The sequence below is a fragment of the Cherax quadricarinatus genome, unplaced genomic scaffold (assembly GCF_038502225.1).
Source record: "Cherax quadricarinatus isolate ZL_2023a unplaced genomic scaffold, ASM3850222v1 Contig4979, whole genome shotgun sequence".
Taxonomy (NCBI): domain Eukaryota; kingdom Metazoa; phylum Arthropoda; class Malacostraca; order Decapoda; family Parastacidae; genus Cherax; species Cherax quadricarinatus.
The window spans coordinates 1-20,196 of NW_027200005.1; the positions used below are offsets into that span (position 1 = coordinate 1).

The following is a 20,196-nucleotide window of genomic DNA, read 5'->3' on the forward strand; positions in this document are numbered from 1 at the left end:
AACCTTATTTTTCAGTAAAGTTACTTTAGTAACCCGAGTTATCCAAGACTCAACTAGCAATGTTTACATTCTCGACAGACTGGATCACTGGAAGGTCAACACTTCCGCAAGACTGGTCAACTAGTAAGCCTCTCTGAGCAGAACTTGATTGACTGTTCAGCTAAGTATGGTAATGGTGGCTGTGATGGCGGACTTATGGACTACGCTTTCCAGTACATTAAGGACAATGGTGGAATTGACACAGAGGAAGCATATCCGTATACAGCTAAGGTAAATGGTAGTATTAATTTTGATATGTTATTGATACAATTGCGAAGTATAACTATAATACACAGTGACAGAAATCGTTTATTCAACTTTGAAAAGCTGACCAAATTGTTCATTTGCCTGTCGTAAATTCTTTTAATGTTTATTAAATGATGTAGCTCACTGTAATGTTTGAAATCAAATTTCTTTACCAGGAGAATAAGTGTTGTTACAACGCCAGTGAGTCTGGTGCTGAAGACACTGGCTTTGTTGATATTAGTGAGGGAAGTGAAGACGCGTTGATGAAAGCTGTGGCCACTGTTGGACCTGTTTCTGTTGCCATTGATGCGTCACGTGATTCGTTTCAGTTTTACCGTCATGGTAAGTTTTGTTGATTGCTTGATTGATAAAACAGGTTTAAAGTCTATTTGAAAATACACTTCTAGGTGTATGAATCTTGTGTACATATTTAATTATCAGTTACTAGGATCGTTAAGTAATACAACACACTCTAACTTTTACACCACCAGTAAAGAATATATGTATAATATAAATACTTCAGCTTGTCGATATATAAATAGGCAGATATATCCTATCATAACTTACCAGGTATATAGATAAATGACTAATTTATTGACTTTCCAGGTGTTTACGATGAAGCAGATTGTAGCTCCACCTACCTGGACCACGGTGTTCTGGTTGTTGGTTATGGCACTACTGAGGATGGCACTGACTACTGGCTGGTCAAGAACTCCTGGGGCGCCACATGGGGTGATATAGGCTACTTAAAGATGATTCGCAATCATAATAATCAGTGTGGCATTGCTACTGCTGCTTCCTATCCTCTTGTATAAAACAAGTAGAGACGCTAGAGCACTGGAAATATGACATCTGTTGATAACTGTATAAAAATTTCAATAAACGTTAATAGAGTTAACACATGTATTCTTTTTGGGTTATTAAACATACCGTTTCCAACCCTCTTGAGTATTTGGTCCCGTATGAACAAGTTTCGTTAATATATAAAGTCACACAGACTGAACGTAAAGTTTTGGGCTCCTTCATGATCTTTTCACTCAATTTTCATATATCGTAATATGTAGCAAATCAACTTCCTTCCAGTTACTTATTTCAACGAGACTAACTTAAACCCCTGACTATGGTATACAGAAGGTAACAGACTGTTTCAATGGCTCTTTGCAATAACAGATAACAAGATTAACCTTTTATTTTGTATGATATTAATCAAATGAAAAATGAGCATGATAGAGATACAAAAGACTAATCTTTTTTATTTAAAATATTTTTTAAGCTATATTTTTAAACTGTTATTGCAAAGATTCACAGCACAAGACTCAAGAAATCGTAATGACACGATTGCAAATAAACCATACCCCCGGCCGGGATTGAACTCGCGGTCATAGAGTCTCAAAACTCCAGCCCGTCGCGTTAGCCAGCCCTAGTGGCTAACGCGACGGGCTGGAGTTTTGAGACTCTATGACCGCGGGTTCAATCCCGGCCGGGGGTATGGTTTATTCACAGCACAATAATGCTGCATCTATCTGTTACCTTCTTCTGTCTGAAGCAGACCAGTAATGCTTCCCTTCTTTCTAAATTCTGAAAAATTTACCCTAAATCTTCCTCAGTCGAGTACAGAAAGTAGGTAAGAGGAGCAGAGATGTGAAGACGATGTAATAAGTCCATCACGTTTGCAGATGTAGATTTGAGGTGGTCAGTCCCTCTGCCTACTTTCTGTACTCGGCTGAAGAAGCCTACTAGGCGAAACGTTTCGGCGAAATGTTGCCTATGTGTCTTACCAACTTGTCGGTATTGTATGCCATTTTGATATTCACTATCAGACACTGCAACATAATGGCATCTTGGACAACTTTTTCAAGAACATAAGAAAGAAGGAACACTGTAACAGGCCTACTGACCCATGCGGAGCAGGTCCGGATTAGCCCAATGACCCACCCAGTCTGGTCACCTTCACTCAAGGAAGGAGCACGGCACCAGACCCAGCAGCAAAAGCTAGCCAGGTCCAACTCACACCCACCCACACCCACTCATGTAATTAACCTATTTTTAAAACTACACAACGTTTCGGCCTGAATAACTGTACTCGGGAGTTTGTTCCACTCATCCACAACTCTATTACCAAACCAGTGCTTTCCTATATCCTTCCTGAATCTGAATTTTTCCAACTTGAAACCATTGCTGCGAGTCCTGTCTTGGCTGGAAATTTTCAGACGCTATTTACATCCCCTTTATTTATTCCTGTTTTACATTTATACACCTCGATCATATCCCCCCTAATTCTACGCCTTTCTAGAGAGTGCAGATTCAGGGCCCTCAGTCTATCCTCATAGGGGAGATTTCTGATACATGAGATCATCTTTGTCATCCTCCTCCGTACGTTTTCCAGAGCATTTGTATCCATTCTTTAGGTAAGACACATATGCAACAGTTAGACAACTTTATTCCGAAACGTTTCGCCTACACAGTAGGCTTCTTCAGTCGAATACAGAAAGTAGGCAGGAACAGTAGAGATGTGAAGACGATGTAATCAGTCCATCACCCTTAAAGTCGTAGACTTTGAGGTTGTCAGTCCCTCGGCCTGGAGAAGTTCAGTTCCATAGTCAGGAACTATCTGAACTTCTCCAGGCCGAGGGACTGACAACCTCAAATTCTACGACTTTAAGGGTGATGGACTGATTACATCGTCTTCACATCTCTACTGTTCCTGCCTACTTTCTGTATTCGACTGAAGAAGCCTACTGTGTAGGCGAAACGTTTCGGAATAAAGTTGTCTAACTGTTGCATATGTGTCTTACCTAACAACCTGTCGGTATTGTATACCATTTTGATGTTCATCCATTCTTTAATACAGTGACCAGAACTGAGCAGCATAGTCTAAATGAGGCCTAACCAAGGATATATAGAGTTGAAGAACAACCTGAGGACTTCTATTATTTATACTTCTAGATATGAAGCCAAGAATTCTGTTAGCTTTATTGCGAACACTAATGGTTATTTAACTGTCCAACATTTAGAACTTTGCATTTGTCAATATTAAACTGCATCTGCCACTTCTCCGACCATTGCATCCGTCTATTCAAATCATCCTGGAGTGCTCTAGTGTCATCATTAGAATGAATTGGACGGCCTATTTTGGTGTCATCAGCAAATTTGCTTATGTCGCTATTTATTCCCTCATCTCTGTCGTTTATGTAGATTGTGAACAACACCGCTTGCGACGTGCCCCCATTCTGATTTCTCCCCATTTATGCAAACTCTCATGATCTACCTCCTCAAACACCTTAGTAAAAAAAGTTAGTAAATTCGTCAGACAGGAACGCCCCTTTGTAAAACCGTGTTGAGATTCATTAATCAATCTGTGCCTATCAAGATGGCTACGAATTGCTTCGACAATTATTGATTCCATAAATTTTTCCCACTATGGAGGTAAGGCTTATTGGTCTATAGTTCGAAGAATTATTATAGGATCTGAGAGGGACGTGACCTCTTAGTGACTACATTTTCTCCTTCCTACAGTATATAAGTTTGTTTGGTTCATCATATTGTTTCAGATTATGAAACAACTCTTCCAGGCTGAGGGACTGACAGCCTCAAATGTACATCTTCAAGGGTGATGGACTGATTACATCGTCTTCACATCTCTACTGTTCCTGCCAACTTTCTGTACTCGACTGAAGAAGTCTACTGTGTAAACGAAACGTTTCAGAATAAAGTTGCCTAAATGTTGCCTATGTGTCTTACTTACCAACTTGTCGGTATTGTATGCCATTTTGATCTATCTACCAGCCCATGCTAGGTACGTCTTTCTCATTCACTCGTACATTTGTTAAATATATGCCTCTTTAACTCGCCCCATATCTACCGACAATCAATTTAATTAAAAATAAAGTCACATGCAACGTTTAAAATATTTACGTTGCTCTGTTTCACTTGTCAGGGGTTTCGTCAAGCTTTATATCTGCTGACGAGCGAAATTATAAATTTAAAACGTTGCACGAGTGTCTAGTCACCAACCTAGTATTTTCCTGTCTCTGTTTATTCAAAACCCTGATTTGTCCAGTTTGAACTAGAGTTTGAATATTTGAGTCTGACCTGCCTAGCCTCGAGCCGTAGGCCTACAGCCACACTCGTTTATCCGTATGTTCTCAATAACCTTAGTGATGATAGATTTAAACTCACATCTGAATCTGAATCATAATAATTCATAATTATGAGTTATCTGCATGACAGAGAAAAACTAATAACCGAGGTAATAGCCATAAATAAATATCAATTCCATTATATTCTTCCAGTCTATCTAATCTGTTATCGTTCCTTTAAGAGTGTTATCAGAGGGTCACAAGTCCCGTCATAACTTTGGGAAATAAACACTGAGTCACGTGGTTCAGGGTCATGTGACTTATACTCATCCTTACCTGTGTCTTCCCCTCTGCCAGACATCACGATGAATTTTGCAAGCGATAGCTCGTTTATTTGATGTACCACTTTAAAAGGTCAAACTATGATGCAGTTGAGCAATGCAGAGGGTAACTTAGTTAAATATACAGCGGCAGTGAGAAGTTCAGTGGGGAAACGATAACTTTTCCCAGCCTCTGGTAGGCCTATATAAGGGTAAAAAGAGTATGAGATTCTCACATTACTGGCACGAAAACTTCAATTAAGGTGAGAGACTCAAGTTGTTGTAGTACATGTACTAAGGTTGGTAAAGTGGTATAGTGATCACTTGTGTACAGTTATTAAATGGCCTGAGCTGTACACAAGTGTCCTCCACAATAGTCAATTTGATTGAAGTAGCCCTGTACACCTGTGTGTTGGGTCACTTATCCACAGGTAAAGACAATTAATGTCTGGCTACGAGAAGCTGCGACACTCACAAACTTCATTAACCTGGTTGATCAGACCCTGATCCACCAATGAGGCCTGGTCACAGACCGGGCCGCGGGGGCGTTGACCCCGAAACCTTCTCCTGCCTGTGTCCTGCCACCGCGTCCAGCTCCCATGAGTCAGTGGTCGCTACTCTTTTATTTTCACCTGTCTCTCTGTGACATGAAGGTTGAGAGAGTTTGATCTGCTCCCGATGATTTTTCATATTAAGGAAAAATCATCATAATAGTATAATGAAGATGGGTGATAGAGTTAGGTATCTATTGCAAAAGTAAACAGTATAATGACGGGGGGTCTCTGACCCGGAGGATTGCTAGGCTTGGAGTGTTCCGAACCGCTAGGGGCGCTCGATTGAAATCGAAATGTTTATTTTTCTGTAAAGATTACAATGTGGGATTTATATAATATAAAATATTAATTACAATGTGTGGTTTTCATATAAAATATTAATTATCAAGAAGGCCACTAGCATGCCTGGCTATTTCAGGCAGATTAATACTATTTCTTACTCTATATTGACACAGGTTGTGGAGGCAGTTCCAAACATTTAAGAACATAACAATTAGTAAGTTTAGTAATGAGAATGGTTTTATCTTGTATGATACACAGTTTCTATTAAATCTCCTGTACTGGGGTATTTCAAGCAAACTTAGAACTGACTTAAGATTTATTAGGCAGTAGCTATATTCGGAAGTTTATGTAAATTAGGGGGAGTCACAGATATCGAGAGTAAGTCTATTTTGTTTTGGATGTGTGTTTGATACGAGTAAGATAATAGGTTAACACAATTACCACTGAAGAAAGCAAAGGTTACCCATGACAAACATACCAGCAATAACAAAGACATCGAGTGGTTTACTTTCATGTTTGTGGGAAAGTTGGTAATGGGATCTTAATTAATGCAATTGTGTATTACAAAACTGGTATAAACCTTGGTAATAAATACCGCGTATATTACTGTGTATATTACTAAATCAGTTTTAAAAAATTGGAGCATCCTCATAACCAGAGGTTACTAGCACTCAAAAAGACCTGAGTGAAAATATTAGGATTGGCCCAAAAAATTTCCTAGCCACTTTCATTTCATTATCTCTCTTAGCTTTTCTTGGCCCTTTATTGACGTCAATTGATAACTAGAGCAAAGTTATGTGATACTAACAAGTTATTGAGCGAGACACAGCTTCAACATTTCGCCCACCAGGGACATACTGTCTTATTGGTTTACCGTTAAAATATGACGAATAATTAAGAAAAATCTTATTATTTTTCTGTTATGACGATTTAGTGTTGCTGACAAATGTTTCTCTAACAGATGAAGTGTTTGACAGCATCAGTGGTGGTAGCTGTTCTGGCTTCAGCATCAGCAGTGTCTTTCTTCTCTGTCGTGCTGGACGAATGGGAAGCTTTTAAGGTGAGATGCAGTTTGTCTGTGTGTTGTATGTACCTGTGTATACTATTACTACTACTACTACTGCTACTACTACTACTGCTACTACTACTACTACTACTACTACTACTACTACTACTACTACTACTACTACTACTACTACTACTACTACTACTACTACTACTACTACTACTACTACTACTACTACTACTACTACTACTACTACTACTACTGCTACTACTACTACTACTACTGCTACTACTACTACTACTACTGCTACTACTACTACTACTACTGCTACTACTACTACTACTACTGCTACTACTACTACTACTACTACTACTACTACTACTACTACTACTACTGCTGCTACTACTACTACTACTACTACTACTACTACTACTACTACTACTACTACTACTACTACTGCTGCTACTACTACTACTACTACTACTACTGCTACTACTACTACTACTACTACTACTGCTACTACTACTACTACTACTACTGCTACTACTACTACTACTACTACTACTGCTACTACTACTACTACTACTGCTACTACTACTACTGCTACTACTACTACTACTACTACTACTACTACTACTGCTGCTACTACTACTACTACTACTACTACTACTGCTACTACTACTACTACTACTGCTACTACTACTACTGCTACTACCACTACTACTACTACTACCACTACTACTACTACCACTACTATTACTATTTCTATTACTATTACTATTATTATTACTACTACTACTACTAATAATAATAATAATAATAATAATATTATTATTATTATTATTATTATTATTGTTATTATTATTATTATTATTATTATTATTATTATTATTATTATTATTATTATTATTATTATTATTATTATTTACGCTTCCTAACATCTAACATCTTTATAGATGAATGGTTCAGAGAACCGACATGTTGATAAATTAGACACATGTGCAACTCTTGGGTATCTTTATTGAGGAAACGTTTCGCCACACAGTGGCTTCATCAGTCCATACGTAGGAGAAACTTGAAGAACAGGAGGAGAATGAGGTAATCAGTCCCTCAACCTTGAGTCGATGTGTTCAGTCCATCAGTCTTGATGGACTGAACACATCGACTCAAGGTTGCACATGTGTCTAATTTATCATCTAACATCTTGCAATATATTAAATATATATAAGAACATAAGAACATAAGAACGAAGGAACACTGCAGAAGGCCTACTGGCCCATGCTATTGTACGCTTGATAACAAAGTTATTTATAAAATTATTGCATAATTTGCAAATAATCGGGGTTATAGGTAAATTATAGAATAATTTCACATAGACAACTATAACAACATAATATCATTATTTTAATGGTGCGCAATAACGACAACTTGATGAAAAAGACGCATGTGTAACTCTGGGATGGTTTTACTGTTGAAAACTATCGCCTGCGTAGCAGGCTTCATCAGATGAATAGAGGGACGACTTTTATTCGTGAGACAATGGAAGATATGGAGAGGTGATTTTATGGTCTTGAGTCCCTTAGCCTCGCTAGAAGAGGTTCAGTCCCTGAGTCTAGCTAGAAGAAGTTCGGTCCCTTAGCCTCGCTAGAATAGGTTCAGTCCCTGAGTCTAGCTAGAAGAAGTTCGGTCCCTTAGCCTCGCTAGAAGAGGTTCAGTCCCTGAGCCTAGCTAGAAGAGGTTCAGTCCCGGAGCCTAGCTAGAAGAGGTTCAGTCCCTGAGCCTAGCTAGAAGAGGTTCAGTCCCTTAGCCTCGCTAGAAGAGGTTCAGTCCCTGAGTCTAGCTAGAAGAGGTTCAGTCCCTGAGTCTAGCTAGAAGAGGTTCAGTCCCTGAGTCTAGCTAGAAGAGGTTCAGTCCTTGAGCCTAGCTAGAAGAGGTTCAGTCCCTGAGCCTAGCTAGAAGAGGTTCAGTCCCGGAGCCTAGCTAGAAGAGGTTCAGTCCCTGAGCCTAGCTAGAAGAGGTTCAGTCCCTTAGCCTCGCTAGAAGAGGTTCAGTCCCTTAGCCTCGCTAGAAGAGGTTCAGTCCCTGAGTCTAGCTAGAAGAGGTTCAGTCCCTGAGTCTAGCTAGAAGAGGTTCAGTCCCTGAGTCTAGCTAGAAGAGGTTCAGTCCCTGAGTCTAGCTAGAAGAGGTTCAGTCCCTGAGTCTAGCTAGAAGAGGTTCAATCCCTGAGCCTCGCTAGAAGAGGTTCAGTCCCTGAGTCTAGCTAGAAGAGGTTCAGTCCCTGAGTCTAGCTAGAAGAGGTTCAGTCCCTGAGTCTAGCTAGAAGAGGTTCAGTCCCTGAGTCTAGCTAGAAGAGGTTCAATCCCTGAGCCTCGCTAGAAGAGGTTCAGTCCCTGAGTCTAGCTAGAAGAGGTTCAATCCCTGAGCCTTGCTAGAAGAGGTTCAGTCCCTGAGTCTAGCTAGAAGAGGTTCAGTCCCTGAGTCTAGCTAGAAGAGGTTCAATCCCTGAGCCTCGCTAGAAGAGGTTTAGTCCCTGAGTCTAGCTAGAAGAGGTTCAATCCCTGAGCCTCGCTAGAAGAGGTTCAGTCCCTGAGTCTAGCTAGAAGAGGTTCAATCCCTGAGCCTCGCTAGAAGAGGTTCAATCCCTAAGTCTAGCTAGAAGAGGTTCAATCCCTGAGCCTCGCTAGAAGAGGTTCAGTCCCTGAGTCTAGCTAGAAGAGGTTCAATCCCTGAGCCTCTCTAAAAGAGGTTCAATCCCTCAGCCTCTCTGGAGAGAGAAGTTACCCGGAGAGAGTTCCAGGGTTCAACGCCCCAGCGGCCCGGTCTGTGACCAGGCCTCATGGTGGATCAGAGCCTGATGAACCAGGCTGTTACTGCTGCCTGCACGCAATCCAACGTACGAACCACAGCCTGGCTGGTCAGGTATATATATATATATATATATATATATATATATATATATATATATATATATATATATATATATATATATATATATATATATATATATATATATAGGTTACAACCAGTGTTGTTAACAGTTTTCATAATGTTAATAAGTAACAATGTTTATGGACACGAGTGAATTAAGCGTAATTATATTTCTAGCTTGAACACGGCAAGACATACGAAAATGAAGTCGAGGAATCCTTCCGCATGAAGATTTTCACGGAGAACAAGCGCAGGATCGCTGCTCACAATAAGTTGTATGCTACGGGAGTCAAGTCGTTCAAACTTGGTATGAACAAATACGGAGACATGGTAAGAGAAAAAAAAATATTATACACGGTCTAATACGCAACTAACCCGCACATGAGAGAGGAGCTTACTACGACCTCTCGGTCCGACTCGTAAATGGTCCAAGTCGGACTGATACCTGGTCGTAAGTTGCTCTCTGCTAAGTACGAGTTATTGTTTATTGTGACTGTTTGTTTATAGAGGTGATCTAACTTAGTTTTGGTGCTCATAAAACTAGATCATTTTATAGACTTACCTTAATTATGTTAGTCGTTAGATATATCACTTTCCCTTTGTTCCATCACTTTCCCTTTGTTCCATCACTTTCCCTTTGCTCCATCACTTTCTCTATTCCATCACTTTCCCTTTGTTCCATCACTTCCTCTTTGTTCCATCACTTTCCCTTTGTTCCATCACTTCCCCTTTGTTCCATCACTTTCCCTTTGTTCCATCACTTTCCCTTTGCTCCATCACTTTCTCTATTCCATCACTTTCCCTTTGTTCCATCACTTCCCCTTTGTTCCATCACTTTCCCTTTGTTCCATAACTTTCCCTTTATTCCATCACTTTCCCTTTGTTCCATCACTTTCTCTTTATTCCATCACTTCCCCTTTGTTCCATCACTTTCTCTTTGTTCCATCACTTTCTCTTTATTCCACCACTTTCTCTTTATTCCATCACTTTCTCTTTGTTCCATAACTTTCTCTTTATTCCACCACTTTCTCTTTGTTCCATCACTTTCCCTTTATTCCATCACTTTCTCTTTGTTCCATCACTTTCCATTTGTTCCATCACTTTCTCTTTGTTCCATCACTTTCCCTTTGTTCCATCACTTTCTCTTTATTCCATCACTTCCCCTTTGTTCCATCACTTTCTCTTTGTTCCATCACTTTCTCTTTATTCCACCACTTTCTCTTTATTCCATCACTTTCTCTTTGTTCCATAACTTTCTCTTTATTCCACCACTTTCTCTTTGTTCCATCACTTTCCCTTTGTTCCATCACTTTCTCTTTGTTCCATCACTTTCCATTTGTTCCATCACTTTCTCTTTGTTCCATCACTTTCTCTTTGTTCCATCACTTTCTCTTTGAAAACTTTTTTTTGTCTTTTCTCAATTCAACTGAACTTTGTACATTTAAATATAATTATCACACATCATAATTTTTCTTACTTTTTTTTCATGTACTTGAATTACAGAAGTGGGGAAATTAAGCTGGATCAGTTTTTTCCTTAAATTTCACACATTTAAAATGTCTATATAAACCACACCGGAGCCTATTTACAATTTGCATTTTTTTTTGGGTGGGCAGCTCCATCAAGAATTTGTTTCGACAATGAATGGGCTTATCTATAACCGTACTGGCGAGACTATGGGCACTCCCCCGTACACTGGTGCAACATTCATTGTACCGGATGATGATGTTATCATGCCAGAGAGTGTTGACTGGAGGGATAAAGGAGCTGTGACGCCAGTCAAGGACCAGGGTCGTTGTGGCTCCTGTTGGTCGTTCTCAGCCGTGAGTATTATCTTCTAGATATTAAATTAGACACACGTGCTACACTTGGGAATCTTTACTTCGGAAGGGTTTCGCTACACAGTGGCTTCATCAGTCTAGTATAAAGAAGAATAGTGGAGATCAGAAGGAAATTGAGGTAATCATTCCATCAATCTTGACCAAGATTGATGGAATGCTTATATCGACTCCTGGTTGAGGGACTGATTACCTCAATCTCCTTTTGATCTTTACTATTCTTCTTTGTACTGGACTGATGAAGGCACTATGTGGCGAAACGTTTCAACAATAGAGATACCCAAGTGTTGTACATGTGACTAATTTATCAACTTGTTGGTTCTGAACCAGTTATCAATATTATCTTCTATCTTCTAACATTAGCTATATAAATCGTAAACAAATAAATGATATGCAAAGTATTGGAAAAAAAATATATGCTGATTCAGAATGACGTCTTACTACAATTTCTTCCAATATACTTCAAGTTTACCAAGAAAGATATTTATGTGAGAAATCCCAACTCAAAAAATGAGAGTTAACATCCAGGAGAAAACGCCTATAATATTCTCACATCTCATATATTTTTCTTATACACAGAATACTCGAATCTTTATCCATTTAATGACTTAATAATGTTAGTATTTATGAAAAAAATTAATTTGTATGACAAATCATTACTTTGGGAGACAAAAATCACTGAAGACTATTGATACTGTTGCTTGATTACCTGGAGTATACCTGTAGAGAGTTTCGGGGGTCAACGCCCCCGCGGCTCAGTCTGAGACTAGGCCTTATGGTGGGTCAGGGTCTGATCAACCAGGCTGTTACTGCTGGCCGCACGCAAACTGACGTACGAATCACAGTCCGGTTGGTCAGGTACTGACTTTAGGTAAGATAAGATAAGATAAGATAAGATTTCGTTCGGATTTTTAACCCCGGAGGGTTAGCCACCCAGGATAACCCAAGAAAGTCAGTGCGTCATCGAGGACTGTCTAACTTATTTCCATTGGGGTCCTTAATCTTGTCCCCCAGGATGCGACCCACACCAGTCGACTAACACCCAGGTACCTATTTGCTGCTAGGTGAACAGGACAATAGGTGTAAGGAAACGTGTCGGAATTTCCACCCGCCGGGAATCGAACCCGGGCCCTCCGTGTGTGAAGCGGGAGCTTTAGCCACCAGGCCACCGGGCCACTGTTCAGTGCCTTCTTGAAGACAGTCAGGGGTCTATTGGTAATTTCCCTTATGCATGCTGGGAGGCAGTCGAACAGTCTTGGGCCCCTGAAATTTATTGTCTCTCAGTGTACTCGTGGCGCCCCTGCTGTTAACTGGGGCAATATTGCATCGTCTGCCGAGTCTTTTGCTTTCATTGGGAGTGATATTCGTGTGGAAGTTTGGTACTAAACCCTGTAGTATTTTCCATGTGAATATTATCATGTATCTCTCTTTCGCCTGTGTTCCAGGGAATACAGATTAAGGGCCTTCAACCGTTCCCAGTAGTTTAGGTGCCTTATCACACTTACGTGTGCCGTGGAAGTTCTTTGTACACTCTCTAGGTCAGCAATTTCGCCAGCCTTGAAGGGGGCAGTTAGTGTACAGCAGTATTCCAGCCTAGAGAAAACAAGCGATTTGAAGCAAGTTTGTGTCTTGTGTAATATTCCTGCTGAACATCTGACATATTAGATAACTACATGATGTACAGACTAGTGACGGTGAAGGTGTTGCGCGGCTTAGTACAGAATCCAAGCGTAGTCCCAATTCACGAAATGAATGAAAAACTCGATCTCACTATTTAAACATTAAGATAGTATTAAGTGCCATTCAGAGTTAAATTTTTGTATCCAAGTGAATAATCATTTCCCTCTGTGCAGATTTTAAAACCGACCAACTTTCACACTTAATAATTCAAAGCAATTTTTCCTATTCAATATCTATTACCATAAAACCAGGACTGTCGCCTCTAAGAAGCGGTGTGACAGGCATATTTACAGTAGTTACTTACAGAAGTAACTACAGTAAATATGCAGACAACAGAGGCGGTGGGAAAGATGATGTGATCAGTCCAACAGTCATTAAGGACTGATAACATTATCTTGACCTCACACCTGCTGCTTCTGTCTCCGTATTTAGTCACATCTGTACTGATCAATGTGTCTTACTCATCTACTTGTGGGTATTGAATAGCTTTATTACATTATTAGTTTTTTGGGTTCCGTGTATTTGGCTTTGCTAGAGGCAACAGTCCTGGTTTCATAGTAACTGATATTGAATAAGAAAATGTGTTTTGGATTAATGAGTGTGCAAGTTGATCGCTTTTAATATTTGCACAGAGGAAAATGATCGTTCACTTTGGTAGATAAAAAAATTTGACTCTGAGTGACACCTAACACTATCTTAGTTTTACATATTTTTTTTTTTTTATTCGCCGGTATTCTCCCGGCCCGGGTCTTTTCCAAGTAGTGGTGACCCGGCCATGGCTCCCTATCTGGGGAGTGTCTCGAGACTTAAGTCTCCCATGGGAGGAGGTACAAGTACCTCCTCATCTTTGGGACCAACTGTCCCCAGGCCTAGCCACATTCCCCGCCCTCACGGGGCTCGTAGGGAGAAGCTAGGCCTCTGGTCTGCCATCTGCCCCGCCCCAAAGGGGCTCGTGGGGATGGCAGTCTTGTGAGCTGCAGATGGTAGCAAACTCAAGCCTTTTAGTTTTACATTAATTTCAACTGAAGCCTATGTAAGATATATATATATATATATATATATATATATATATATATATATATATATATATATATATATATATATATATGTATATATATATTATATATTTATATATAACATTTTTGACATGTTATCTTAATTAACTGAAGCCAGTGATATTCATCCTAGGCCCGAAATTAATGTTAACTAACTTATAACTTAGTGTAGCCGCCTATATCCTACTGTCCTCCCTAAGCTTCTGCTTAGCTGTCAGCCTGGAAGTGTATCGCCTATATCCTACTGTCCTCCCTGAGCTTCTGCTCAGCTGTCAGTCTGAAAGTGTACCTAATATTCGAATTCACGACTACGAATTCACTCAATAGTCATATTACCGTCTAGTCCACCACTTGGTAAGACCTTCGGATGTAAATCTGATTGATCATACGCTTTACTGATGACTCCAAACAATGTCGCTCTTATAGAAGTCGCCAGTATTCTGGGTTCACCAGTAAAGTGGTTAACGCACTGGCCTGTGAGTTTTAAGACTCGCCCACCATGGGTTCAAACCCTTCCCGCTCCATGGTTTGTGGGGATAACATTTTTCCACAATACCTTAAGTGAAATGATCATTTCTGTTACTTTCATACACACATTGTGAAATTCTCAGTTTACTGAGAGTAGAAATGGAAAATGTGATCATTGCTGTACTGTATAAGTTACAGGACGATAATTAAGTTACAGGATGAGATTCTTTGAAATACAACACAGTGCATTATTAATTACGAGCTAACCTTATTCAGATAAATGCTTTACACTAAATATTTAATCTAGATAAGAATGACAATATCTGTAAGTTACGTACAGATATTATCATCCTTAATTAATATTTTTTATAATGATATTTATTCCTTTCCATCTAAAGACTTGAAATAATATTACGTTTACACGATGGGATTGATTACCTCAAACTCCTCCCCCTAATTTTCTAACTTGTCGGTTTTCTGAACCATTTGTCTACAAAGTTAGTTTAGTATCCAGAATTATTCAGTTTTATAACAACTAGCGTAACATAACAAGCGGCTTTCTATATAGTAGTATGTCACTGATGTCAACTATGGTCTGTATACCTTGTACATGTACTGGTAGTAAATAAAGATGTTATATTTACATTCTGGACAGACTGGATCGCTGGAAGGTCAACACTTCCGCAAGACTGGTCAACTAGTAAGCCTCTCTGAGCAGAACCTGATTGATTGCTCAGCCAAGTATGGTAATGGTGGCTGTGATGGTGGATTTATGGACTACGCTTTCCAGTACATTAAGGAAAATGGTGGAATTGACACTGAGGGAGCATATCCGTACGAGGCCAAGGTAATAATGAGACAGTTTATACATACCATAGGAGAATGATAGTTACAATTCACGTAGTTGGTACAATTTGTAGATAACTTACATGGTGTTGATGCTCCAGGATGGATGGAAATGCAGTTCAGTGTTTCCCCTCTGAGTGTGGGTTAGTGGTGAGTAATTAGTCGCGTTATCAATTTGAATGTGAAACATCAAATAGCATCTTAATGACCAGATCTGTTGATTAATATGAATCATTTAGACTCAATTTCCCAATATGTACGTATGTATGAATGTATGTATGTATGAATGAATGTATGTGTGTGTGTGTGTGTGTGTGTGTGTGTGTGTGTGTGTGTGTGTGTCAGGCACCTCAACAATTCATTTTTGTTGCGACTTGCGAGAGGTAAACAGTGTCACTGATGTGTTGCAAACACGCGTTTGACAGCCAATATGGCCGATGTTTACCCTGTGAAGTCACACGTTACAACTAGGCTACTGAGTATACAAAATCATACCAACTAGATCGTTTAAGTCATGGGTTTAATGATGTTTCTTGCGACAAGTTAGTATTCTTTGGCACTGTCGACAGCATAAGGACAATATTTCTTCGCCATGCTCACAAATTCCCAAGTCTCTTATCACAATACTGTGAACTCAGGGTATAATTATTAATTCCACAAAAAATAATATTATTTTCTTTTTAAATGCACAACTGAGCATTTTGATGAATGATTTCAAGGGCATTGTCAAGTAGGAGAAGCAGGTTCATGGTTGACATACCGGATGATTCAAAATGATGGACCCGATTTGAAATTCAACTATCATTGAAATGGGGTCTTACGTTTTGAAACATCCTGTTTTGTCGAATCGTTTCATAAAAAAGGTACTGATTTCAATATGAATATTAGTTCAGGGCTATATAAATTAGATTCATTTAAAATGAATCTATTTTGAGAGGAATTTAATCTATGCCTGACATGTCAACCATAATTTTTTTACTTAATATCTTTAGTACATCTTTGAACTGATCATTTTTGTAATGTACAAAAGATGTAAAAGGATACATTTACAATTATTTTTTTTTCTTCTTAGAACCAAAAGTGCCGCTATAACCCTAGTGAATCTGGCGCTCAAGATGTCGGCTTTGTTGACATTCGTGAGGGAAGTGAAGATGACTTGAAGAAAGCTGTTGCTCTTCTTGGACCTATTTCTGTTGGCATTGATGCTTCGAGTGATTCATTCCAACTTTACAGTAGTGGTAAGTTTTCACTTCGTGGTAAAAGATGAGAAATTGTCAAACAAACGCAATTTACAAGGTAAGAATGTTGCAAGAAAGGTATGCAATGTAAGAAGAAATACTACATTAAGTATTAAAAATAGGGACAAATGAAAGAATGGCGAAAGTTCCGTCAAACATTTTCCTGAGAATAATAAAAAAAATGAGGAAACTAAGGGTAATAAAGACTGAGTTGGTGCTAAAAGAGGGAATAATAGCAGAGGTGGATTAAGACTTAATGCTATAACGGTAAGAGTAAAGAGTTCCAACGGTATGTACAGCTGTTTAATAAGTGAGAAAAAATGTAAAGGGAAAAAACCAAACAAGAGTTGCAGGGCAATAAATATATTAAGAATACCAGAGAAGTGTATTACTGAATTATAACTAATATTGACCGTAGGTACATAAGTTTGCGTTAATTAAGGCATATACTTAACGGAGAGACTGTGGGACTGGCAGTTGAGTCATGTCACAGTCAATTATGAAGTGATGTTGTAGTGTTCTAAATTCTTGGAATAAGTATCAAGTTTAATTTTATTATCTATTTTATTATCACACTGGCCGATTCCCACCAAGGCAGGGTGGCCCGAAAAAGAAAAACTTTCACCATCATTCACTCCATCACTGTCTTGCCAGAAGGGTGCTTTACACTACAGTTTTTAAACTGCAACATTAACACCCCTCCTTCAGAGTGCAGGCACTGTACTTCCCATCTCCAGGACTCAAGTCCGGCCTGCCGGTTTCCCTGAACCCCTTCATAAATGTTACTTTGCTCACACTCCAACAGCACGTCAAGTATTAAAAACCATTTGTCTCCATTCACTCCTATCAAACACGCTCACGCACGCCTGCTGGAAGTCTAAGCCCCTCGCACACAAAACCTCCTTTACCCCCTCCCTCCAACCTTTCCTAGGCCGACCCCTACCCCGCCTTCCTTCCACTACAGACTGATACACTCTTGAAGTCACTCTGTTTCGCTCCATTCTCTCTACATGTCCGAACCACCTCATTATTATTATAATCAAAAAGAAGCGCTAAGCCACAAGGACTATACAGCCCGAACCACCTCAACAACCCTTCCTCAGCCCTCTGGACAAGTTTAAATCCTAAAATATTCACAAGAATGTGAGGCACACGTTAAGATGTGCAGGAAAGAAGAGAAATTATTTGCTGAACAAGATAATAGGTGATGGTGGCCTGCCAGATGAGTATTTACAGACGGAAATAAAATCTAGATAAGGTTTTGGCTTCTCCGTCAACCATCTTTAATATTCAGTTTGTGAGTTCGATGCAATCTGTCTTTTTAATAGTATTCGTTGTATTTGAAGGAGAATCAGAAAACCGAGGTACCACAAATGTTTATTAGCAGACAACCACAATAATAGAAACGGTATAAGTGACACGACGCTCAAACACATAGGATCGAAGTTACTCTCCGATCTTATGCTATAGAATTACATTCACTTCCCAGTTCCCATCAGTATTGCATTTTTCTCTAGTGTTTGAAGGGGATCTGAACTCTGTACTGGGGACAAACATTTCCCAGAAAAATACGATACTGATTTTTAGCTCTACTGGGAGATTTGAAAAATAATTTATGAAGAAATTTGTGGGATGTCTTTTATAATGTCACAGTTTTCTCAATATTTTAAAAGGCTTTGTTCTCACCGTAATGAGCTCTAAGAAACTGCCCATTTCTCCTTTAATGTATCGTTTATAAATTTGTAGATGATTATCATGTATACTGAATGGATGTTCGTTAATAATCACGTACATAGATTATATAGTTAAATTTGTATTTTTGTAATATCTTGTTTAATGAGGAAAAGACAGGAAGACTTTATTTTTTCTCTTACGCCTGACATGTCGCAGGAGCTTAACTAATTTAAGTTCAACAAATTTCATTAATTAATAAGTAAAGTAATGCGGGCATTAATGTGTTTCTTACTTAAGTCACAGTGTTGTGGTAGTTACATCAGAAAAACGAATTATAATGTAAATGTAATATGCCAGTGCTTCAATGTTTAAGAATTCTGACAATGTTGAGTGTAAATATTTGCTTTGTAAATGGGTGAGAGTAATGTTAAGTTGAATTACTTCACAGGTGTTTATAATGAACCAGACTGCAACCCAAAGCAGCTGGACCACGGTGTTCTGGTTGTTGGTTATGGCACTACTGAGGATGGCACTGACTACTGGCTGGTCAAGAACTCCTGGGGCGCCACATGGGGTGATATAGGCTACTTAAAGATGATTCGCAATCATAATAACCAGTGTGGCATTGCTACTGCTGCTTCCTATCCTCTTGTATAAGAGACTTGAAGATAAATTCGCAAACAGGCGAAATTGTTTACAAACATTGCCTCTACGTCCACAGCAGGACTCGAACCTGCAAACTCTGTATCAGAGTCCACAGTACGTTACCAAGGAGCCAGCTGGCCCCGTGGTTTAACACGGGGCCAGCTGGTTCGTGTGTTGTTGTGGACGTTGAGATGATGTTATATATATATATATATATATATATATATATATATATATATATATATATATATATATATATATATATATATATATATATATATATATATATATATATATATATAGCCAAGTCTAACTAATTATATTGAAATATGTAGTCATTTCCATATTGTTCTCTATGTTAGCAATGTTTTAATATCTTAGACGTAGATAAATAATATTCTGTTATCAATTATTTTCTTAGTCTTAACATTTCTTTTAAGTTCCTAAATATTTTAATGGATTGTTATCATTTATCAATAAAATCTGTTATATTTAGTTGTGGCTTTTAACTTACAGATATAAGACAATAGTTCATGAAACTGGATGCTATGCATAGAAATTGAACAGTTAAAAATAAAGGCCCACAATTAAAATAATTCACTTTGATTATCTGTGTTATCCCAGGTTCTCTACGTATATGCTGCTACGTATGATAATCTATGTAACTGTATTTGTGTATATCTGAATAAACTTACTAATGCTGTAGGAAGACGTCGAGGCTTTGATCGACATCTTTGCATAATTTAGGTGACCCAGAAGTCTGTGTTTGTCTCTGATAAATGTAATATTGTGATATTTCAATTGGCCTTTAAAAGTTTGTAACTGGCTATACATGTATTAATGTTGATAGAATTACCGACAATATGTTAGGTTGAACGCAAGTGAAACTATGTGACATTTTATTATGGCAATGTTTCGCTCTCCAGTAGCTTTATCAAGCGAAACGTTGCCACAAATAAATATCACATTAGTTACAGTTGCGTCTTTTTACCTAACAAGCTATATATATGAGTGATTTTCCTATTTTTAATAAAAATACCAATTAAAAACTATTTATGACCCTTGTTTAATACGGACATGCCTAGTATGGGCCAGTAGGCCTTCTGCAGTGTTTTTCCTCTATCTTCATAAATTGAATAGCCTTTGCATATCCTATTGTACATAAGACTGCATAACCATGTGCTTATGGAATGGTAATTTTGCTTTGAATATCTAGAGTTATGCTACCTAATTTGTCGAAATTCAGTCATTAACTGATCACTGGAAGTCTAACTATGATAGTGGAACACAATATTCGC

At 38.7% G+C, this 20,196-nt stretch overlaps 2 protein-coding genes across 2 annotated transcripts; both read left to right on the top strand.

Moving 5' to 3' along the window:
• Positions 1–78: 78 nt before the first annotated feature.
• Positions 79–1,183, top strand: LOC128686053 (cathepsin L-like peptidase; the record flags this gene model as incomplete). The annotated part of the gene is made up of 3 exons (XM_070081914.1): positions 79–270; positions 462–627; positions 892–1,183. Coding segments are annotated over 3 exons (567 nt in total), but the record flags the coding sequence as incomplete, so codon positions are not given.
• A 3,669-nt stretch (positions 1,184–4,852) lies between these two features.
• On the top strand, positions 4,853–19,950 carry LOC128686052 (procathepsin L-like). The gene is made up of 7 exons (XM_053772692.2): positions 4,853–4,947; positions 6,482–6,580; positions 9,632–9,784; positions 11,071–11,277; positions 15,151–15,342; positions 16,414–16,579; positions 18,702–19,950. Exons 2-7 carry the CDS (start codon positions 6,482–6,484, stop codon positions 18,908–18,910), a joined length of 1,026 nt encoding a protein of 341 aa, XP_053628667.1. The 5' UTR covers positions 4,853–4,947; the 3' UTR covers positions 18,911–19,950.
• The last annotated feature ends 246 nt before the right edge of the window (positions 19,951–20,196 follow it).

Excerpts from the sequence above, each read along its gene's own strand:
- LOC128686052 (XM_053772692.2), top strand. The coding sequence starts at position 6,482 with ATGAAGTGTTTGACAGCATCAGTGGTGGTAGCTGTTCTGGCTTCAGCA. Across the intron at positions 9,785-11,070 it reads TGAACAAATACGGAGACATG|CTCCATCAAGAATTTGTTTC; the intron begins GTAAGAGAAAAA and ends TTGGGTGGGCAG. Across the intron at positions 11,278-15,150 it reads CCTGTTGGTCGTTCTCAGCC|ACTGGATCGCTGGAAGGTCA; the intron begins GTGAGTATTATC and ends CATTCTGGACAG.